This window comes from Phyllobates terribilis, unplaced genomic scaffold (genome assembly GCF_046119375.1).
Source record: "Phyllobates terribilis strain yellow unplaced genomic scaffold, ASM4611937v1 Scaffold_4__5_contigs__length_816908805, whole genome shotgun sequence".
NCBI classification, from domain to species: domain Eukaryota; kingdom Metazoa; phylum Chordata; class Amphibia; order Anura; family Dendrobatidae; genus Phyllobates; species Phyllobates terribilis.
The window spans coordinates 146,200,745-146,225,049 of NW_027362764.1; the positions used below are offsets into that span (position 1 = coordinate 146,200,745).

Consider the following 24,305-nt stretch of genomic DNA (forward strand, 5'->3'; position numbering starts at 1 on the left):
CACGCTGAACAGACGGTATGACAGCTGTGCAGGTAGTACAATCTATAGTGCAAGAAACTAGCTCCTGTCCTTCCTCCTCCTCCTCCTCCTCTTCCTCATTGTCACCCAATCCACATTGGGATGAGATGAGCCATGGCTGTGTGTAATCACCCTGTATGGTTCCTTGCTCCATCTCATCGTGCTCCGCCTGCAAAGCATCCTCTTTGATTGTGAGCAGAGAGTGTTTCAGAAGACAGAGAAGAGGGATGGTGACACTAATTATGGCGTCATCACCGCTTACCATCTTGGTGGAGTCCTCAAAATTTTGGAGGATGGTACATATGTCTGACATCCATGTCCACTCCTGAGGTTTTATGTGTGGAGTCTGAACTGAATACCAACGGCCTTATTGATGCTGGTACTCAACAACTGCCCTCCTCTGCTCACAAATCCTTCCCAACATCTGCAGTGTAGAGTTCCAACGCGTGGGGACATTACACACAAGTCTGTGAGCCGGAAGCTGCAAACGGTGCTGAATCACTGCAAGGGCGGTGGAAGCTGTAGCTGACTTTCTAAAATGGGCACAAAGGCGGCGTACTTTGACAAGCAGATCCGGTAGCTCCGGGTAGGATTTGAGAAACCGCTGAACCACGAGGTTAAGCACATGGGCCAGGCATGGTACGTGTGTGAGCTCGCCTCGCCTCAGAGCCGCCACCAGGTTCCGGCCATTGTCACACATGACCATGCCTGGCTGTAGGTTCAGCGGAGTGAGTCACAGATCTGCCTGCTCTGTCAGAGCTGTCCACAACTCTTCAGTATTGTGCGGTTTTTCACCTAAGCATATTAGCTTCAGCACAGCCTGTTGCCACTTGGCCGAGGCAGTGCTGCACTGCTTCCAGCTTGTGAGTGATGTGGTCATTTCGGAGATGGAGGCTGAAGAGGAGGAGGAGGATGAGGTGCAGGAGCTGTAGACCGTGGGGGCAACCCTGATTGACCAAGGGCCCGCAATCCTTAGCGTCGGGAGGACGTGTTCCGTCCCAAGGTCCAACTGGGTCCCGGCTTCCACTTTGTTAACCCAGTGTGCCGTCAGCGAGATGTACCGTCCCTGCCCACGTGTCCGTGGTTAGGTGGACTTTACTGGTAACTGCGTTGTTGAGAGCACGGCTAATGTTTTGGGACACGTGCTTGTGTAATGCGGGGACAGCACACCGAGAGAAATAGTGGCGACTGGGGACCGAATACCGAGGGATGGCCGAAGCCATTAGGTTGCGGAATGCTTCCGTCTCCACGAGCCTAAAAGGCAAAATTTCGAGCGCAAGCAGTCGTGAAATGTGAGAATTTAGTAGTGTGGCCTGTGGGGCATTGGCTGCATATTTGTGCTTGCGTTCCAAGGACTGGGGTATGGACAACTGAACGCTGCGCTGGGACAAGGACATGGACGTGCTTCCTGATGCTGATACTTGAGAGTGTGCAACGACAGGTGCAGGGCAGGAGGAGTCTTCGCATGCACCATGGACAGGGGATTTGCTTGCATGCACAACAGCGGAAGAAGCAATGGTGCCACCCGCAGACACTGTTACTGGACCCTGGGGTTCGGCCCACAAAGTCGGGTGCTTTGATGCCATGTGCCTGATCATGCTGGTGGTGGTGAGGCTGCTAGTTTTGCCACCTCTGCTGATGCTGGCCTGGCAGGTGGTGCAAATGGCCTTTTTGGGGTTATCGGCAGAGTCTTTAAAAAACAACCAGACTCGGTAAGACCTAACCGTTGTACTGGTAACTTCCTTCGTGTTGGTGTTACGGGGAATGGTTGCCTGCCTTCTGTCTGCGGCCACCACACTGCTTCTTTCTGCCTGTTGGGGTGCTCTGCCTCCCTCCCCCTGTGTGCTGCTGTCCTCGCTCTGCATGTCCTCCTGCCAGGTTGGGTCAGTTACTATATCATCCACCACCTCTTCTTCCACTTCCGCACCCTGTTCCACCTCCTGACTTTCAGGCAATTGTGTCTCATCATCGTCCACCTCTTGTGACACTTTCCCACTGTCGCCTTCGTGTGACCGTGGCTGCTCAAATATTTGTGCATCGCTACACGCGATCTCCTCTTGCCCCACTTCAAGTGGACAGGGCGAGAGGCCCGAATCTATAAATGGAAAAGTGAACAGCTTTTCAGAGTGTCCAAGTGTGGGATCAGTTATGTCTGGGTACTTGGCATGGTGGGAGGAAGGAGGATAAGGGTGAGGAATATGCGGTCCAGACTCACGGCTACTAAGACTTGACCGTGTGAAAGACAGGGTGGTAGTGGTGGCTAAGTGACTGGAAGCATTATCCGCTATCCAACCAACAACCTTTTGACACTACTCTGAGTTCAATAGTGGTGTGCTGCGGAACCCTAGAAATTGGGACAAGAAGGTCAGGCGAGAAGATGTGGTTGTTTGTTGTGCCACAATTTCGGCATGCCCACGGCCTTGTCCTCGGCCTCTGCATGCACCATTACCATCACGCCCAGTTCCCCGTCCCTTGCCACGTGCCTTGCCCATTTTAAATGGAGGACAGTATCTTTCACGCTCACTACAAATGACTGAGTTTGGAGCGAACTTATATGTGATCCGTGTGATAGAGAAAACAGAGTTTTAAATAACTACAGGCCAGGTAAGTAGTTTGACCAGCAAACTGCTGTGAATGGCTTCACTGACACACTGAAATGAATTTTTAATGGAGGCCAGAAATGGCATTATTTTCTGACAACGTATATGTGATCGGTGTGATGGAGAAAACAGAGTTTTAAATACCTGGCCTGTAGGTAAGTAGTTTGAATTGCTTCAATGACACACTAAGGCTATGTGCCCACGATGCAGAAATGCTCCGGATGTTTTCCTGAGCATTTCTGCATCTCCCTGGCAGAAAAAAACGCATGCGGATTGTACTTGCGTTTTTCCTGCCAGGGACATGCGGATGTGAAGCGTTCTTCACTTGCATTTCCGCATGCGGGTTGACAAGCTCTTTCCAAGCGATTTTAGCATCACTTGGAAAGTGCTTGTCAACTTGGTCAAACTATATAAATCCATGCAGCCGGCATGGATTTATATACTGTGACCGAAAGAATGTTTAAAAAATAAAAAATAAATACTTACCTTCCGATGGCCCACGGAGTCTTGCTTCCCTCCGTTCTCCCTTGCCGGCAGCGGTACACTGAAGGACCTGCCGACGTCAGCGTCGCGTGACCCGTCACATGACTATGACATCAGCGCAGGTCCTTCAGTCCATCGCGAAATGCCGGCATGCGAGGAGGAGTGCACCGCAGGCCGCTTGAAGCTAAGTATATATTTATTTTTTATTTTATTCTTTTTTTTTACAGTTTCTATGGTACCCAGGTCCGGAGGAGAGTCTCCTCTTCTCTTGACCTGGGTACCATCCGCACATTAGAACGCATCGAATGCGCATCTACACATACAGTGATGCGTAATCCATGCGTTCTAATGCAAGTCAATGGCGGCGAAAACGTAGCACTTATGCAAAATAATTGGTAGTGCTGCGTTTTTTTCCGCATTGATAATCTGCAGCAGAAATTTCCGCAGCATGTGCACAGCACATGTGGATTATCATTGGGGGAACATTGCTGCCCTTCTACCATGCGTTTTTTAAGCGTTTCTGCAGCGTTTTTGCCGCTGCGGAAACGCTTAAAAAAACGCATCGTGTGCACACAGCCTAAAGGAAATTATGAATGGAGGCCAGAAATGGCAGTATTTTCTGACAATGTATAAGTGATCCATTTGACGGAGAAAAAAAAAACAGTGTTAAATAGCTGTATTTCTAGCGCTCTAACATGGAAGGGACCTGGCTGTATTCTGCAGTGCCAACAAGCAAATGGCACAGAAAAAATGGTGTTCTCTGGGTTGCTTTTTAAGCAAATAATGAGGATTAAGTACCAAAGAAAAGTATTCCTGGCCCCTGAGACCTGGGCCTTTGTATAGAAATATCTAACAGCAGCAGAAGGCAGAATTGGAATGGAGCCTCTTGTCCTATGTGCACTGCAGTCTGCCTATACATACTGCCTGCCTGATATCTCTGCAGATGGATTAGTTAGTCCTCAAAAGGACTGTTTGTTAAGATGGATATGTGTAATGTACGGTTTTTCTCCCTACACTACCTAATACACAATCAAATCTCTCCCTGAAACAGCAGCAGCTCTCCCTACACTGTCTGATCCGGAGTGACTGTGACGAGCATGGCGGCGCCAGGTCTTATATAGACCTGATGACGCTGTGTGGCCAGCCAATCACTGTAATGCCCACAACCAACATGGCTACGGCATTATACTTAGATGTCTGTAAAAGTAAAAAATTTTTACCAACAATAGCAGGTGCCGGTATTCTTGCTTTCTAAGGCCCAATTCAGAGGTCTGTGAATCACGCACAAGGTTTTCACACATGGAACAGAGAGGGAGAGAGAGAGACCCTAGCCCTAGCACTTACTACAACCATTTTACAGCTGCAAAATTCGGGTCCCCATTGACTTCTATGGGGTTCAGGTTCAAGTTCGGGTACAGTTGTGGTACCTGAAACGAACTTTGGACTACAGTTCGCTCGAACCTGATGAACCTGAACATCCTGAATGGGTCCGCTCATCCCTACCTAAGACTAATATCAAACATCTATGTTTCGTGGTCTGTCTACAATATGCAATGTTCGTTCGTACTGACAGTGGATCTTCAGATAAATGGCTATGAGGCTGTCAGTTTGGGTCATTTTCACCCAGCTCTTGTCACTGACTGTTTGCTGTCCTTTTAGCTTATGTCACACCAATATACGGTACTCTAGTATCCCTTTTATTTAAGTAGCCAGTTAAAATCAAGGTCTGCTGGTGCATTGCAGGTTTACTGCAGGTTTGTTTTCAACAATTTATGCAATTTGACCAAAAAAAAAAAAAAAATTATCACACAAAACAGGCAGGAGTAAATCACTCTGAACCTGGAATACACACCAGCCTAATATGTAAAGCCAGTAAATTGTCTTGGAAATAAATATATCCCAGACTGAAGTGTACAATCATCCTTCATGCTAAGCCTTGCCCCTTTTAAACTTTGGTCAGTATTTTTGGGTGTAGAAGGTGGAAACCTTATCTGGGGTAAGGAAACCATTTGAGAGAAATGACACCCATGCTTAAACTGAGCTCAGTACATTTTAGCAAAATGTTTATTTTGAGTTGGTTGAGTTAAGGCCCTGTTCACACTGCAATTCTGCAGTACGTCTTGGGATTTGGTCTAAATTCCACCAAAACTGAATTCAAACGAACCGCTTATGGGGCCATAGACTGCAATGACACAAACGGAGTTCAAATGAACTGTGTGTGTTTTATTCGATGTACATCACCCTTTGTTCAAACACCATAGAAATGTAGTCTGCTAAATTTCTTGGCTGAACTGAATAAACGGAAAAATTCTGAGAAAAAACACATTTGTTTGTGTCTTTGCAGTCTATGACCTTGGTGGTGGTTCATCTGAATCCTGTGTTTAAGGGATTTAGATGCAACCCCTGGACGCACAGCAGAAACACAGGCCCTGATCCATCAAGACCATTTTTTTCTCACCAGTCTTGATGAGGGGGGGGTGCTGGAATCAGACTCTCCTGACTCATTCAGAGGTGCACGCTTCTTGATGAATCGTGAGCGTCTGAAAAGTGGCATGTATCTCCATGTACACCGTGCCACTAGTGATGAGCAAATGTGCTCCACACTGCTCGATACTCGATCAAGCAACGGGTGCTCGGGCACGGACAGTACTTGATCGAATAGCACGGGTGTTTTAGCGCCATGCTCGAGTCCCCTCCCGCATGTTTGGCACCTGGTAGACTGCCATAATTATGCGGGGGTTGCCAATGTGGCACCCCAGGAGTCCAGTTGCCACATTGGCATTGCTTCCCTCACAGGGGGTGATGCCATGCCTTGAAGCAAGGAGGGGTCCCCTTATCAGGTAACACCAGCATCCAACACTTTTCCTGGCTCCAGACCAGAAGGGGGAGCTCTAACCTGGTTTCAGGGGAGCTTCCCCTTTATATTGGAGCCCGGAGGCGGGGGTTAGAAAAGTCAGTTGGAGTGAGAAAAGTCAGTTGGAGAGAAGAGAAAGATGAGGGAGAACCAGGGGAGGGGAGCTGTGACCAAGCTCGCCCCAGAGAAAAGCGCCAGAAACAATACAGTGGAGTCCGTGGTTGCTTGGGTACTGAAGTCCTGGTAGCTAAATCCGGAAGGCAGGAGACTGCAGGTCTCCTGGCCCCACCAAACACCCAGCAGCTCAGCAGAATACTAGAGCCCGGAGCCGCCAAGAAGGAGCAACACCTGTAAAAGGCTCGAGCTGCGTGCCATACGGGCGAGGATTTAACGATCACTCAGGAAAGAGGGCCGCAGCATAGCTTTAGGCAGCAGGGGCAAAGAGGACAGCGCAGAAGGAAGGCCTACAACCCCACCTGGCAAGGTGGATCCCAAATTGGTTCTAGGCTGCCCGGATCTCCATTACCTTCTATTACCAGTGCCCCGGTCTGCACCATCAAACATCAAGTAAAGGTAGAGGAAACCGCCATTCTTGTGTCGTCTGATCATTATCTGAATCCTCAGTCCTGCACTCTAACATCCACAATCCCCTACATAAACCGTACTGGTAGCCCTGGGGCCCCGCTCTACCAGTGAAGAGCAAATTCATCCCAGCTGCGTCACCAAAGGAACAGCTGTCTCTTTCAGTAGTGGCGGCCACCTATAGCCGCATATCACTGGTGGTGTCACAAAACTTTTCCCCTAAATAAACTGTACTTTTTATTGACCGCCTAGGGCCCCGGACCGGGTCATGCCCCCGTGACAATCCCAAGGAACCGACCGACCTGGTGGCGAGTACCCACGGTCCTAGGGGGTGCGTTACCAGCAATGCATGGTAATGCCGCAGCCATGTTATCTACTGGCATTACGGTGATTGGCCGGCTACATCACGTCATGGGGTCTAATATAAAAACCGGTGACGTGATGCTCAGCACAATGTGTTCAGGAAGCAGTTCAGGGAGACTTGTTATAGGAGGGAGAGCACAGTTTAGAGAAGGGATATAGTTATGGTTTAATAATATTGCTACAGGAGTATTGTACTTGTATAATGCTCCAGCAGCATTAAAACGAGTCCTTTTCAGGGCTAAATATTTTCCATTCTGTAGTAAAACCATTGTTACCTGCATTCAGTGGCAGGAAAGTTTAGGATTAGAGGCATCTAGGCAGGGTTTAATATTACTATTGCAGTACTAGTATACCACTGCTGCTACTGCACTGTTAAAACAGTCCTTGTCAGGGCAATTTTTTTCCCCTATTAATACCATAAAGTTTGCAGGCATATAAACTTATGGTAATTTAAAATGCGCAAGGCATGTGGTAAGGGATGGGGAAGTGGATGTGTTTCTGATGGTGCATGCAGTGGCTGTGGGCCAGGGGAAACTCATTTTAAATTTTCATAGGGTCATCAGGCGGCCCTCACTCAATAAGTTTCTAGAGTCAAAAGGTGGCCCACACTCAAAATATTTATAGGGTCAACATGTGGTCTTTATAGGGCAAACAGGTGGCCCTCGCTTAAAATCTTTATAGGGTCATCAATCGACCCTCCACTCAAAATGTTAATAGGGTCAACAGGCAGCCCTTGCGCAAAATCTTTATGTTTTGTTAGAGCTTGGTGAAAATGGTTTGAGAACGCCAAAAGTTGCAGCCTCACATTGCGTCAAAAGTTTGCTGCTTCTTAAAGCTTTTTACGCCAGAATTCTCAGTATTCTTATATTATATAGAGTCTAGTGATGAGCGAGCATGCTCATTGCTTGAGATTTATGAGCATGCTCTGGCGAGCACCGATTATCTTCAGCGTGCTCGGGCGTTAAGTTTTCGTCGCTCCGTGAACTTGATTTGTGACTGACAGCTTTAATACATTTGAGGAATGCCTGTTTTTCCAGCACTCCTTACATGTATTAAAGCTGTCAAACAGTCGCAAATCATGTTCACGGAGCGACGAAAACTTAGCACCCGAGCACGCTGAAGATAATAGGTGCTCGGCCCGAGCATGCTCGTAAATCTCGAGCAACGAGTATGCTCGATCATCACTAATAGAGTCATTACAAGCAGAGTGATCTATTTCAAGTGTTTACTTCTGTCAATGTGGATGATTATGGCTTACAACCAATGAAAACACGAAAATCATTATCTCAGTAAATTAGAACACTTTATAACACCAGCTTGAAAAATGTTTTTAAAATCCGAAGTGTTGGCCTACTGAAATGTATGCTCGTAACTGCAATCAATACTTCATCAATGTGACGTGGCATGGAAGCGATCAGCCTGTGGCACTGCTGAGGTGTTATGGAAGCACAGGTTGCTTTGATAGCAGCCTTCAGCTCATCTGCAATGTTGGGTCTGGTGTCTCATCTTCCTGTTGACAATACTCCATAGATTCTCAATAGGGTTAAGGTCAGGCGAGTTTGCTGGCCAATCAAGCACAGTGATACTGTTGTTTTTACCAGGTATTGGTACTTTAGGCAGTGTGGACAGGTGCCAAGTCCTGCTGGAGAATGAAATTTCCATCTCCAAAAAGCTTGTTCGCAGAGGGAAGCATGAAGTGCTCTAAAATTTCCTGGTAGACGGCATCGCTGACTTTGGTCTTGATAAAACACAGTGGACCTACACCAGCAGAAGACATGGCTCCCCAAACCATCAGTGATTGTGTAAACTTCACACTAGACCTTAAGCAGCTCGGATTGTGGCCTCTCCACTCTTCCTCCAGACTCTGGGACCTTGATTTCCAAATGAAATGCAAAATTTACTTTCATCTGAAAACAACACCTTGGACCACTGAGCAACAGTCCAGGTCTTTTTCTCCTTGGCCCAGGTAAGACGCTTCTGGAGTTGCCTATTGGTCATGAGTAGCTTGACACAAGGAATGCAACACTGGTAGCCCATGTCCTGGATATGTCTGTGTGTGGTGGCTCTTGAAGCAATGACTCCAGCAGCAGTCCACTCCTTGTGAATCTCCCCCAAATGTTTGAATGACCTTTTCTTAACAATCCTTTCAAGTTATTCTGGTTGCTTGTGCACCTTTATCTACCATACTTTTTCCTTCCACCCAACTTTCCATTAATATGCTTGGATACAGCACTCTGTGTACAGCCAGCTTCTTTAGCAATGACCTTTTGTGGCTTTACCCTCCTCGTGGAGTGTGTCAATGACTGCCTTCTGGACATCTGTAAAGTCAGCAATCTTCCCCGTGATTGTGGAGCCTACTGAAACAGACTAAGGGACCTGTTTAAATGCTTAGGAAGCCTTTGCAGGTATTTTTTGTTAATTATTCTAATTTACTGAGATAATGACTTTTGTGTTTTCATAGCCATCAACATTAACATAAATAAATACTGGAAATAGATCACTCTGTTTGTAATGACTCTATATAATATATGAGTTTCACTTTTTGTTTTGAAGAACTGAAATAAATTAACTTTTTGATGATATTCTAATTTCTGAGAAGAACTTGTATATTCTGCAAGTGGTCTAGACAAAGGAGAAGCCTCTAATATAGATTCATGAGCAAACATTAATTGGGGAGGCGCAACATATATTTATTATCTTATGATATAATGACTTCTACAAACATATTGGAAAACAGCATTTTGGTGACTGATCCTCTTACGTCACTCCAAGCAAAGACTAAAGTTTCTGCATCTGGCCAAAGACATTAATGGTCCTTCAATTTTAGGTCAGTGATTCCCTACTAGGCCACAGCTGAAGACTGCACTTCCATAACAACAGAGCATGTTGTCCTGAGCCACTTCAGTATAAGAAATATGGTATACTCATTCAGCATCATGTGAAGCTAATGACTACCCCCTGCTGGATACTCTCAGGACACCAGTGGTGATGATGTTTGGATATAGTTAAAGGGAACCTGTCACTGTGAAAATGCTGTCCATTCTGCGGGCACCAATATTATAGAGCAGGGGGAGCAGAGTAGATTGATATATATTTTATGAGTAAAGATTCAGTAAAACCTGTATTTTAACAATGTCATCCTCTGCTCTTTTTGGTATTTTTGGTCCATTGGGCGGTCCTATCATTGACTGACAGCTATCTCTGTATGCACACTTATACACAATAGTACACTGACAACAGTAGCCAGGCAGCCCGTTTTATGACCCAACAGACCAGGCCATCGGGCATCTGCCTGAAAAGGCAGATTAGCAGTCACAGCCTGAGCCTAGGGTGGAAAATGCAGCAGCTACTGGTAAATTTCCCAATCCTGGAGTGCATGGCCCCCTCATCCGCAATCCTGGTGTGCATTGGCCCCTCATCCCCAATCCTGGTGTGCATGGCCCCTTCATCCCCAATCCTGGTGTGCATGGCCCCTTCATCCCCAATCCTGGTGGGCATGGCCCCTTCATCCCCAATCCTGGTGGGCATGGCCCCTTCATCCCCAATCCTGGTGGGCATGGCCCCCTCATCCCCAATCCTGGTGGGCATGGCCCCCTCATCCCCAATCCTGGTGTGCATGGCCCCCTCATCCCCAATCCTGGTGTGCATGGCCCCTTCATCCCCAATCCTGGTGTGCATGGCCCCCTCATCCCCAATCCTGGTGTGCATGGCCCCCTCATCCCCAATCCTGGTGTGCATGGCCCCCTCATCCCCAATCCTGGTGTGCATGGCCCCCTCATCCCCAATCCTGGTGTGCATGGCCCCCTATCCTGGTATGCATGGCCCCCTATCCTGGTATGCATGGCCCCTTATCCTGGTATACATGGGCCCCCCCCCCATCATTGCACACATGAAAAAGAAACAATTCTACTCACCTTCCTCCCCTCTGTTCCAGCACTGCGTCTTGTGCTGCGAGCAGCTGATCTCAGCATCTGAGCAGCGCATAACATCACTGCCATGTGCCCTCAGGCATTGAGGTGAGCTGCAGGGATATTCACTCCTCTCTATTAGTGTTGAGCCACCCCCGTAGTGTTCGGGTTCGGTTCGTCGAACACCGGGATGTTCGTGGAACTGTTCGTCGAACACCTTAGAACACTGTCGAACACCGTTAAAACCAATGGCAGGCAAATAAAAACACATAGAAAACACCTTCAAAGGTGTCCAAAAGCTGACAAACTGCTCAGAAGACACTCCCTTTAAAAAAGCCGGCCGGCAATTCAGCATCGGTACCCGACAATTTATAACAGAAAGAATAGAGCATCACACATAGATTAGATAGATAGAAACATGTCAGTCACATATATAATAAGTACAGTGATAGTGTTGATTACTGTACTTGTAATTTAGTGTTAAAATAAAGGATTTATTAAAAAAAAAATTGGCGTGGGGTTCCCCGTAATTTTAGTCTCTAGCGGAGGTTAAGCAGACGGCTGGGGCAGATGTTTGAAACCTGGAAAGGGGGTAATACCCACGGAGCTTCCCAGGCTACTAATATCAGCCCCCAGCTGAATACCTAGCCTTTACTAGCTATTAAAATGGGGGACCCCCCCAAAAAAATGACGTGTGGTCCCCCCTATTTTAATAGCTAGCAAAGGCTAGGCAGACAGCTGGGGGCTGATATTAATAGCCCAGGAAGGGTGCCATGAATATTGGCCCCCTCCCAGGCTAGAAACAACAGCCGTCAGCTGCCCTAGAAATGGCGCATCCATATCGGGTACCGGTGTATACCGCTGCTGAATTGCCGGCTTTTCATGTTTCACTGTGAGCACTGTTCCCATCGATTTGGGCAACCACTGTAATGCCACAACCACCATGGCTGTGACATTACAGTGAGTGGCAGACAATCCCTGCATGATGTGAAAATATCCAGTCACACTTTTGGTGCACGAACAGTTATCGAACATAACCTCGAACAGCCGAATTTTTTGCAAATCGTTCACGTTCGAACGACTCGAACACCGCCCAAAACAGCTCGAATTTGAGATTGGCGAATAGTTCTAGTCGAACACCGCTCATCTCTACTCTCTATGCGGGACTATTGGGGTGGAGAGGAGTGAATATTAATTTTCTTTAATATCGTGCTGCGGTCGCAGTTCCTGCTGCGGCTCAGCAATCCTGTGTGCCCGCTATTAAAGAGAATGAATATTCACTCTTCTCCATGCCCATGGGAGAAGGGAGAAGAACCGAGTGTAGGGAGCTGGGGTAGGAGGTGGCCTTATAAATTTCATGGTCATGTGCTGGCTGGTAACCATTTTCGGTGGCCACTGACACTGACCTGATCGTGGACCACCCTTCTTTATGGTTGTTATTTGTTTACTGTTTTGTTATTATTTGTTAATAAACAGCTGCTGTGGCCATTTATAATCCAATCTGGTGTATTGTACACTGCTCAAAAAAATAAAGGGAACACTCAAATAACACATCCTAGATCTGAATGAATGAAATATTCTCATTGAATACTTTGTTCTGTACAAAGTTGAATGAGCTGAAAACAAAATCACACAAGAATCATCAATGGAAATCAAATTTATTAACCAATGAAGGCCTGGATTTGGAGTCACCCCCAAAATTAAAGTGGAAAAAAACACTACAGGCTGATCCAACTTTGATGTTATGTCTTTAAAACAAGTCAAAATGAGGCTCAGTATTGAGTGTGGCCTCCACGTGACTGTATGACCTCCCTACAACACCTGGGCATGCTCCTGATGAGGTTGCGGATGGTCTCCTGTGGGATCTCCTCCAGGATGGCACATCAATGCGAGCTGTGGCCAGAAGGTTTGCGGTGTCTGTCAGCGTAGTGTCCAGAGGCTGGAGGCGCTACGAGGAGACTGGCCAGTACACCAGGAGACGTGGAGGGGGCCGTAGGAGGGCAACAACCCAGCAGCGGGACCACTACCTCCGCCTTTGTGTAAGGAGGAACAGGAGGAGCACTGCCAGAGCCCTGCAAAATGACCTCCAGCAGGCCACAAATGTGCATGTGTCTGTACAAATGGTTAGAAACCGACTCCATGAGGGTGGTATGAGGGCCCGACGTCCACAGATGGGGGTTGTGCTCACAGCCCAACACCGTGCAGGACGCTTGGCATTTGCCACAGAACACCAGGATTGGCAAAGTCGCCACTGGCGCCCTGTGCTCTTCACAGATGAAAGCAGGTTCACACTGAGCACATGTGACAGACATGACAGAGTCTGGAGACGCCGAGGAGAGCGATCTGCACCCTGCAACATCCTTCAGCATGACCGGTTTGGCAGTGAGTCAGTAATGGTGTGGGGTGGCATTTCTTTGGAGGGCCGCACAGCCCTCTATGTGCTCACCAGAGGTAGCCTGACTGCCATTAAGTACCGAGATGAGATCCTCAGACACCTTGTGATACCATATGCTGGTGCGGTTGGCCCTGGGTTCCTCCTAATGCAGGACAATGCCAGACCTCATGTGGCTGGAGTGTGTCAGCAGTTCCTGCAAGATGAAGACATTAAAGCTATGGACTGGCCCGCCCATTCCCCAGACCTGAATCCGATTGAGCACATCTGGGACATCATGTCTCGCTCCATCCACCAACGTCACATTGCACAACAGACTGTCCAGGAGTTGGCGGATGCTTTAGTCCAGGTCTGGGAGGAGATCCCACAGGAGATCATCCACAACCTCATCAGGAGCATGCCCAGGTGTTGTAGGGAGGTCATACACAATACTGAGCCTCATTTTGACTTGTTTTAAGGACATTACATCAAAGTTGGATCAGCCCGCAGTGTGTTTTTCCACTTTAATTTTGGGGTTGACTCCAAATCCAGGCCTCCATTGGTTAATAAATTTGATTTCCATTGATGATTTTTGTGTGATTTTGTTGTCAGCACATTCAACTTTGTACAGAATAAATTATTCAATGAGAATATTTAATTCATTCAGATCTAGGATGTGTTATTTGAGTGTTCCCTTTATTTTTTTGAGCAGTGTATTTTGTTTCCCAGGTAAGGGAAGGGGTTGGGTCCCCAGAGTTGGATATTTTCTTTGGGGATTGTTTCTTATCTGGCCACATGACTCACAATTACCCTTGTTATGGGGTGGTGCAACTAATCTAAGTTCCCTTACCCTAGTATTGTACTTACTAGCCATGGTCTCTATTTCTTATCGGCCCCGCTCTAGTCAGTCTTCTGTAGCTTGTGACCTGCTGGATTGCTTCAGTGTTTGCTGGGCAATCTGGAAGTCACTCACTACTCAAAGTAAATCTATGAGAGCAAGAACAAGGCAGGTCACACAGATTTACACAGAGCTTGTGACCATTACCTCTGATTTCTGGTCAGTCAAAAGTTGTAGTAACAAGATGGCGGTGCAGGACAGCAGCAGCACTGGGAAGAGCTGAAGACGGCAGCTGGTGAGTATAATACTAGGGTCAGGGAAATTAAATTAGTGACACAACTACATTACTGAAATAAAAAAAACTGGAGTGCTGCTGTAAATGAATGAGCTACTGAACTTTTCTGAACATGCTGCATTACGCAATGTTCACACATAATGTTTTTTTCAGCATCAATTTTCTGCAGAAAAACCTGATCTTTTGCCAGTAGGTTGCTTTTTGTTGCTGTTTTTTTGCTTTTTTTTTTGGTGTGTATTTTCAGCGGGTTTTTTTTTCCACTGTCCTTTTGTCTCTGTTATGCATGTATATAAAGTTCAGTGAAAAAAAACAACTCATTCTGGTTTATGCACAAAAAACACTGAAAACTTGACACCTGCGTTTTTGGTGCATTTTTTCACCGCCCATTATTTCCAATGGGTGAAAAAAAACACTGAAATAAGTGACATCTCTATCTTTCAAAAAAACATGCAAAGCACAAAATCCTGAACAAAAACCCCTGATGTGTGAATGTGTGTACTGCAAAAAGCAGCTGAAAATTTGTTTAAAAAAAACGCTGAAAAAAACATGATGTGTGAACATAGCCTCAAATGTACTTTGCCAAGAACTTCTCATGTAAGGATCATCTAATCCTGCAAAGGGGCCGATTGGGGGAGTCGCCTGATCCTTTGTGGGCAAGTCCGAGCCTGAATGTAAATACATTTTTTAAAGTGAAATAATAACAATTATAATAATAGAATAATAGGGAGGTGGGCATAAAGGATGACGACTTAAAGCAATAACAAAAGTAAATCTAGATTAAGTAATTCACTTTATGACACATGAAGAACATAACAGTCCACTTGGCTCTAAGTGACGGCACAATTGCATTCTGCTATCTCCATCATTTCCGTAGTAATCACTGTTTCCACGCTTTGGATTACGATGTGAATTTGCATAGTCATCATTAGGATTTGGCAAAGAGATTTGGAATGAGTCACCTCACCCACTTTGGAGATCGAGACACGGAGCCAGCAAGCGGCAGGATAATAAATGAGGAAAAAAGGGATGTTCCAGCTGCAGAAATCTTCATATATGTCCTTAATCATTGCATATAATGACACAATTTTATATAACCTAATAAAGTTTATAATTTAAATGAAGATTTCTGCAGCTGGAACATCCCCTTTTTTCCTCAATTATGAGGATTTGTACCGACATGAAGATTCCACATGTTGTGTAGTAACAATTAGATTGCTCTTACCCCAGAATTCAGGTCTCTTCTTCTTCTCTTTGCAGCCATCCTGTTGCCTGCACTTTTCTTACAGTCTGTTGGCTTTAAGGAATCAGGCAGAGGAAGGAGGAGGAGGAGGAGGAGGAGGAGGAGGAGGAGGAGGAGGAGGAGGAGTAGTGAGACGGCTCCTGTGTATGAGCTTGGACTGCTGTCTGATATGACAGAGCTTTGTTTCCGGAATAGATATGGGGCCACTCCCATCTCCACCTGTTTCATCATGAGGATCCGAAATGCTGCAGCTTCTCTATACATCTGACTATATCACAATATCGGGATCTGAATTCTATTTTTATGTGGCAGCATACAGAATTTTTGCTAACATTTTAAAATATTTATTAGTATGTAGCAGAATTAGAACAGGTTGGTGTGGATTAGCCATGTTTGAAGTTTCTGCATCCTGTACTTTGGTTTTATGACTTTGAAGCAGATTTTTAGACATACTGTCTTTGTTGCTTTGTTCTCCTTGGAGTCAATACCAGCATGTGTCCAGACTTTAAAATCCCTGGAAAAATATATTTTTATAGAGTAAAAATGTCTTTTACCGAAATACAATTCCTCTGCTTCAGCCTAATTCCCACTGTAAACCAGCCAAAGTCATAGCTGAGCTTTTCTTCATTCAGGGCAAAGTGTTACTTCACGTCCCCAGCTTACTATTACATATCTTGCCCATGGCTTGTGCATATCCCCAGATCCCAGGGCACATGCCATGCTAGCCCCCCACCACATAAACCCCTGAACACTTTTTCAATATACAGTACAGACCAAAAGTTTGGACACATCTTCTCATTTAAAGATTTTTCTGTATTTTCATGACTATGAAAATTGTACATTCACACTGAAGGCATCAAAACTATGAATTAACACATGTGGAATTATATACTTAACAAAAAAGTGTGAAACAACTGAAAATATGTCTTATATTCTAGGTTCTTCAAAGTAGCCACCTTTTGCTTTGATGACTGCTTTTCACACTCTTGGCATTCTCTTGATGAGCTTCAAGAGATAATCACCGGAAATGGTTTTCACTTCACAGGTGTGCTCTGTCAGGTTTAATAAGTGGGATTTCTTGCCTTTTAAATGGGGTTGGGACCATCAGTTGTGTTGTGCAGAAGTCTGGTGGATACACAGCTGATAGTCCTACTGAATAGACTGTTAGAATTTGTATTATGGCAAGAAAAAAGCAGCTAAGTAAAGAAAAATGAGTAGCCATCATTACTTTAAGAAATGAAGGTCAGTCAGTCCGAAAAATTGGGAAAACTTTGAAATTGTCCCCAAGTGCAGTTGCAAAAACCATCAAGCGCTACAAAGAAACTGGCTCACATGAGGACTGCCCCAGGAAAGGAAGACCAAGAGTCACCTCTGCTTCTGAGGATAAGTTTATCCGAGTCACCAGCCTCAGAAATCGCAGGTTAGCAGCAGCTCAGATTAGAGACCAGGTCAATGCCACACAGAGTTCTAGCAGCAGACACATCTCTACAACAACTGTTAAGAGGAGACTTTGTGCAGCAGGCCTTCATGGTAAAATAGCTGCTAGGAAACCACTGCTAGGGACAGGCAACAAGCAGAAGAGACTTGTTTGGGCTAAAGAACACAAGGAATGGACATTAGACCAGTCGAAATCTGTGCTTTGGTCTGATGAGTCCAAATTTGAGATCTTTGGTTCCAACCACCGTGTCTTTGTGCGATGCAGAAAAGGTGAAAGGATGGACTCTACATGCCTGGTTCCCACCGTGAAGCATGGAGGAGGAGGTGTGATGGTGTGGGGGTGCTTTGCTGGTGACACTGTTGGGGATTTATTCAAAATTGAAGGCATACTGAACCAGCATGGCTATTACAGCTTCTTGCAGCGGCATGCTATTCCATCCGGTTTGCATTTAGTTGGACCATCATTTATTTTTCAACAGGACAATGACCCAAACACACCTCCAGGCTGTGTAAGGGCTATTTGACCAAGAAGGAGAGTGATGGGGTGCTACGTCAGATGACCTGGCCTCCACAGTCACCAGACCTGAACTCAATCGAGATGGTTTGGGGTGAACTGGACTGCAGAGTGAAGGCAAAAGGGCCAACAAGTGCTAAGCATCTCTGGGAACTCCTTCCAGATTGTTGGAAGACCATTTCCAGTGACTACCTCTTGAAGCTCATCAAGAGAATGCCAAGAATGTGCAAAGCAGTCATCAAAGCAAAAGGTGGCTACTTTGAAGAACCTAGAATATAAGACATATTTTCAGTTGTTTCACACTTTTTTTGTTAAGTATATAATTCCACATGTGTTAATTCATAGTTTTGATGCCTTCAGTGTTAAAGTACAATTTTCATAGTTATAAAAATACAGAAAAATCTTTAAATGAGAAGGTGTGTCCAAACTTTTGGTCTGTACTGTATGTACAGTACAGACCAAAAGTTTGGACACACCTTCTCATTTAAAGATTTTTCTGCATTTTCATGACTATGAAAATTGTATATTCACACTGAAGGCATCAAAACTATGAATTAACACATGTGGAATTATATACTTAACAAAAAAGTGTGAAACAACTGAAAATATGTCTTATATTCTAGGTTCTTCAAAGTAGCCACCTTTTGCTTTGATGACTGCTTTGCACACTCTTGGCATTCTCTTGATGAGATTCAAGAGGTAGTCACCGGAAACGGTTTTCACTTCACAGGTGTGCTCTGTCAGGTTTAATAAGTGGGATATCTTGCCTTATAAATGGGGTTGGGACCATCAGTTGTGTTGTGCAGAAGTCTGGTGGACACACAGCTGATAGTCCTACTGAATAGACTGTTAGCTGCTTTTTTCTTGCCATAATAAAAATTCTAAGTAAAGAAAAACGAGTGGCTATCATTACTTTAAGAAATGAAGGTCAATCAGTGTGAAAAATTGGGAAAACTTTGAAAGTGTCCCCAAGTGCAGTTGCAAAAACCATCAAGCACTACAAAGAAACTGCCTCACATGAGGACCGCCCCAGAAAAGGAATACCAAGAGTCATCTCTGCTTCTGAGGATAAGTTTATCCGAGTCACCAGCCTCAGAAATTGCAGGTTAACAGCAGCTCAGATTAGAGATCAGGTCAATGCCACACAGAGTTCTAGCAGCAGACACATCTCTTCAACAACTGTTAAGAGGAGACTTTGTGCAGCACGCCTTTGTGACACCCCAGGGGTCTGGTTGCCACAGTGATAGAGATATTACGTCTGAGAGCAGGTGGGAGGTCTCTTGGTCAGGAATCCTATGCATGCCACACCCCCTGCCCAGTCCTGGGAGGGGAAGGACTTCCCCTATATAAACCTAGGGCTGAGGCAGGGTTAGTGAGTAGAGAAGAAGTAGAGACAGAGAAAAGAAGCAAATATAGGAACAGAACATCAGGAGCTCTGTGGGAGCAGTGTTACAAGGAGTCAGGGGCTGGCAGCTGCAGAGCTCGCCCTGACTGAGAAGATTTCTTACCGGACCCGGAGTCCGAAGCTGTGGGGACTAACTCCTACCCAGCAGCAGAATCCGTCAGGCAGGGGATTCCAGGTCCTCTGGCCAAGAAACTCGAAGGCACGGTCACACGCATGGGACCAGCACCGCCATCGTGGAGCGGAAGCTACTAGAAGGCCCCGAGTCACCGGCCATACGGGTGAGCACCACACGGTACACTCAGGGACGTGGGCTACTTATACCCGCCTCTAGCAAGGTAGCCAGAAGAGTACAGTTAGTGTGGGAGGCCTACAACTCCGCCTGGCCAGGGGAGATCCCATCTGCTCAAGGACTGACCAGGCCCCAATCGCTAGCCAGTACTCCGGGAGGGTCTATCTTTGTCACCAGTAAAGACCCTGAACTACACCATACCGTCTCCGAGTGGTTCCTGCTACCCCCATCATCCACGTCGGCTGCCCTGAGGCCATACCCCTCCCGTTGGGGGTTATACTATCACGCTGCACAATCCTACCACCGGCCTCAGCGGTCTGCCCTGCAGCAGCAGCTCCTTAGCTGTACTCAACGGGTGGCGTAGTCGTCCAACATCTACCGCTGATACATCGCCGCTCAGTTTGACTCCCTGGGCACGGACCGGGTCACCGCCACGAGACTACAACCCTCAACAGATCCGGCTCCGGGTAAGCTCCCGCGTGCGCAACGCAGTGCGACACAGGCCCAGGGGCGCGTCAACTTTGGCGTAGTCGGCAGGATCTCGTGCCCGCAACCACCGGGTACTGCGTGCCTGAAAGAGACTGTTCAAACTTACCTGTGGTGAAGATACCCGCCATCCGGCGCCATCTTCAGCCTTCTTCCCGCCATCGGTGAAGATTCCCGCCATCCGGCGCCATTTTCAGCCTTCTTCCCGCCTTCCGTGGAGTTTTCCCGCCGTTGGATGCCATCTTGAAGACGTCGCGCGGGAAGAAGAGGGGCGTGGACTCCGAAAGCGCGCGAGAACTGAAGACCCGCCTCACGTCCGGACGTCGCGTAAGGTCCTGGAAGGAGCCCAGCAGACGCCGACGTCACAGGAGCGCGACGGAAGGTCCTCAACCCTGACGATCTACTGCGGAGCCGCGGCCTACGGAAGAGGATCATCGCAAGGTAGGCCACGGTCCACTAGGGGGGAGGAGGATGTCGGATACGGAGGAGAGCTTCACTGCCTCAACCCCCGCCAGCGCCACCGCTGCTGCAGTCATGCCTTTCACCATGCCCTATATCCCGGGAGCGGCCTGGCTACCCCAGTACTCAGGGGAGTCACATACCCTGCATGACTTTAGAGAAAAGCTGGATAGCCTCTTCCAGGTGTACCCCCTCACAGAAGAGCAAAAAGTGAGCATCCTGGTGGCCCAATTAACTGGGGCAGCCCGAAGGGAGGTAAAGTCCTGGCCACCTGGGGGGAGGACTGTCGCAGGGATACTAACCCGGCTGAGGGACACCTTTGATACCCGCACCTCAGCCGAGATCAAGCTTAGATTCTACGGGTGCAAACAGCGGGCACATGAGAGTATAAGGGACTATGCCCTGAACCTACAAGAGGCCCTGAGAGCCATTAAGCAGACCGACCCTGACGGCGTGGGAGACGAGGACAGGCTGTTGACTGAACAATTTATAGAGGGTTTATATTGCAATGCCCACCGAACCCAGTTGCGGGCAATGGCCTTACAGGACCCTCATCTGGGATTTGCACAGTTCAAGGACAGAGCCATCCGGGTGCTCCGAGAACCGGCACCAGGTGGCGTTGTGACCCACAGACGCCCCACTACCACTTACCACCAGGAGGCGGCACCCTTGTCGGCAGGGCCTGTGGGAGCTGATGCGCAGGCTTTGAACAATGACCCGGCTCCAGACCTGCACCATCAGGTCCAAGAGCTAGCTAAAAGCGTTGCTGCGCTAACCCGAACTGTGCAGTCTTTACAGGTTTCCACTCCAGGGAAGATCCAGCTGGCATCCGGACCGGAGGACATCCCGTGGCGTCGACCAAGGAGGACCCCACCGGCCAGAGGAAGACCCAGCGACCGATACAATGAGGGCGGACGACCCATCTGCTGCCGCTGCAATCAACCCGGACATATGGCAAGGTACTGTCCTTTAAACTGGCACAACCTGGGGTAGAGGGCCAACCCCCAGGAAAAAGATCATCAGGCCCATCGAACTGGCGCGACAAATATGTGGGAGGACGTCCAGTCTTACCCGTGGTACTGGATGGCATTCCTATGAGTGCCCTACTGGACACCGGGTCACAGGTCACCACCATCCCGTACGTGCTCTTCAAGCAGTACTGGAATGACTCGGATATCACCCGCTACCCTGACGACGACTTGAGTATCATCGCCAGCAATGGTCAGCCCGTGCCACAGATTGGATTTAAAGAGGTGACCATTAAAATCGGTAGAGTTGAACTGGCAGCACAGGGACTGATCATTGTAGACATTGACAAACACGAGAGTCACCCAAAGATAACTCTAGGAACTAATGTAATTGAAAATTGTCTTGCAGAGGTGATTTTCCTTTTACAGCAGGTTGCCAAGAACGCCAGCTCCGGCGAGCAGCGAGTGCTCCAAAAAGAGATCCGGGCACTGATGCGACGGCAACAGGTGGAACTCTCCGGCGGTGAGATTGGTAGCGTGAGAATGTGTGACCCTTTCCCTATTGCCATGCCCCCAAAAAGTGAAATGATGATTTGGTGCCGGGCAGCTATTGGTCTGAGAGGTAGAGATTACCAGGCAATGGTAGAACCAGTTTACTCAGACAGTAGGCCCACCATCTTGACAGCACGGGGGGTGGTTAATGTACGCCATGGGAGGGTGCCCGTTCGCATAATCAATATCGGGAAGAGGGAAGTGTACCTGCCCCGGTATGCCACCATCTCACCCGGAGGAAGGTAACGGCTCTAAGAAAACAATGGAGGACTGGTGTCAGCAACTACATTTGGGTACTGACTCCACTCCCTCAAACCAGAAACAGGGAGTCTATCGGGTGGTTCAAGAGTACGAGAGAGTGTTTAGTAAACACCCGTTAGACTTCGGGCGAGTCAAGGGGGTAGAACACCACATCCCCACGGGAGACCATCCTCCCATAAAAGAGAGGTATCGACCCGTACCCCCTGCACACTACCAACACGCCAAGGGGATGCTTAGAGACATGAAGGAGGCTGGGGTGATCAGGGATAGCTGTAGCCCCTGGGCAGCTCCACTAGTCTTAGTCAAAAAGAAAGACAACACCATGAGGATGTGTGTAGATTACCGGAAAATCAACCGTATCACACACAAGGATGCGTACCCCTTACCAAGGATAGAGGAGTCTTTGGCTGCTTTAAGATCTGCTAACTTCTTCTCTACCTTGGATCTCACTAGTGGGTACTGGCAGGTTCCTGTAGCAGAGGCGGACCGGGAGAAGACCGCATTCACCACCCCGATGGGACTTAGCGAGTTTACCTGTATTCCGTTCGGACTCTGCAACGCACCAGGAACCTTCCAACGATTAATGGAGTGCTGTCTGGGCCACAGAAACTTCGAGACGGTCCTGTTGTACCTGGACGATGTCATCGTATATTCTAAGACTTATGAGGACCACCTGAAACACCTGGCGGAAGTGTTCGAAGCTCTGGCAAGCTACGGCCTAAAGGTGAAACCCTCCAAGTGTCACCTCCTGAAACCAAAGGTGCAGTACCTGGGACACGTGGTGAGCGCTGACGGAGTGGCTCCCGACCCTGATAAGATCACCGCAATTAAGGAATGGCCAAGTCCCTCCAGTGTAAAGGAAGTGCGGCAGTTCCTCGGGTTGGTAGGCTACTACCGCAGGTTCATCCCCGGTTTCACCAAAAAGGCAGCTCCTATGCAGGACCTCCTGATAGGCCAGTCCCGGAAGGCCAAGAACCAGAAGCCGCCCTTCAGATGGGAGAAGTTGGAAGAAGAGTCCTTCCGCCAGCTGAAGATGGCCCTCACGGGGGATGAAATCCTGGCGTACCCGGATTACAGCCAGCCCTTTATCCTCTACACCGACGCAAGTAACATCGGGCTAGGAGCCGTGCTGTCCCAGATCCAGCAGGGGAAAGAGCGAGTAATCGCTTACGCCAGCCGAAAACTGTGACCCACCGAAAGAAACCCTGAGAATTACAGCTCATTTAAGCTAGAGTTCCTGGCAGTGGTGTGGGCAGTCACCGAACGCTTTAAGCACTACCTTGCTTCTTCCCGGTTCGTCGTGTACACGGATAACAACCCGTTGACACACCTGGACACGGCAAGACTCGGTGCCCTAGAGCAGAGATGGATGGCCCGCCTGTCCAACTACGAGTTCACCATCAAATACCGGGCAGGACGCTCCAATACCAACGCGGACGCCCTGTCCAGGATGCCAAACCTACTGGACTTAGGGGAAGATCCAGAGGGACTGGAAGAAGTCGAACTCCCCGCGTTTCACCGTCATGGGACTATCCAGTATTCCCATCGGGTAAGGACTAAGCAAGGCGCTACCCTTAACCCCTTACCTCACTACAACTGGGCGGAAACGCAAGACAGTGACCCTGCTGTCCGGCTGGTGAAGGAGATGCTGACTCAGCCAGAGGCTCGCCTTGACCCAGATGCTCCGGAGGAAGCCAAGCAACTGTGGGCAGAAAAGAGTAGACTGTTCATTTACAAGGGGAAGTTGTGCCGCAGGATGGTTAACTCCCGGACGCATGAACTAATCTGGCAAGTAGTGGTGCCACGACGAGACGCAGCCATGGTGATGGAGGCATACCACGATGGAGCTGGGCATTTCGGATGGAAGAAGCTGGAGTTCCTGCTGCGCGGGCGGTTCCATTGGGTAGGCATGAGGGGAACCATCGAGAGGTGGTGCAGAGACTGTGGCCCGTGCAACCTGAGGAGGAAGGACCGTGCCAGCCAGAAGACTCCCCTGCACTCCATCGTCACCCGGCAGCCGTTGGAACTGGTAGCCTTGGATCATGTAAAACTGACCCCAAGCAGAAGTGGCTACGTCTACGCGTTAACCATCGTGGATCATTACTCCCGGTTCTTGGTTGTCGTCCCCGTCAAGGACTTAACGGCTCAAACAGCAGCTAGAGCCTTCCAGCAGCACTTCTGCCGTCCACACGGGTACCCGGACCAAGTGCTGACGGACCAGGGACCTGCCTTTGAAGCGGAGGTCTTCCAGGAATTCTGCAATCTGTATGGCTGCCGGAAGATAAGGACGACACCCTATCATCCGCAAACTAATGGACTTTGTGAGAAAATGAACCAGGTGGTAATGGATCTTCTGAAAACGTTGCCCCTGGAAGAACGCAG

The 24,305-nt window shown here is 48.0% G+C and overlaps 1 protein-coding gene across 11 annotated transcripts in view; it reads right to left on the bottom strand.

Moving 5' to 3' along the window:
* LOC141265129 (ATP-binding cassette sub-family B member 5-like) overlaps window positions 1–15,658 on the bottom strand; it is a 401,328-nt gene extending 385,670 nt beyond the window's left edge. For 5 of the 11 annotated variants that reach the window (XM_073677823.1, XM_073677815.1, XM_073677819.1 and 2 more), the window contains exon 1: window positions 15,535–15,657. In XM_073677823.1, the coding sequence (XP_073533924.1) occupies window positions 15,535–15,573 (39 nt within the window). In that variant the 5' untranslated portion in view covers window positions 15,574–15,657. Of the gene's footprint in view, window positions 1–15,534 lie in introns of all 11 variants that reach the window. The other 6 variants (XM_073677818.1, XM_073677822.1, XM_073677821.1 and 3 more) reach the window with 6 other exon arrangements.
* Between the last annotated feature and the right edge of the window lie 8,647 nt (window positions 15,659–24,305).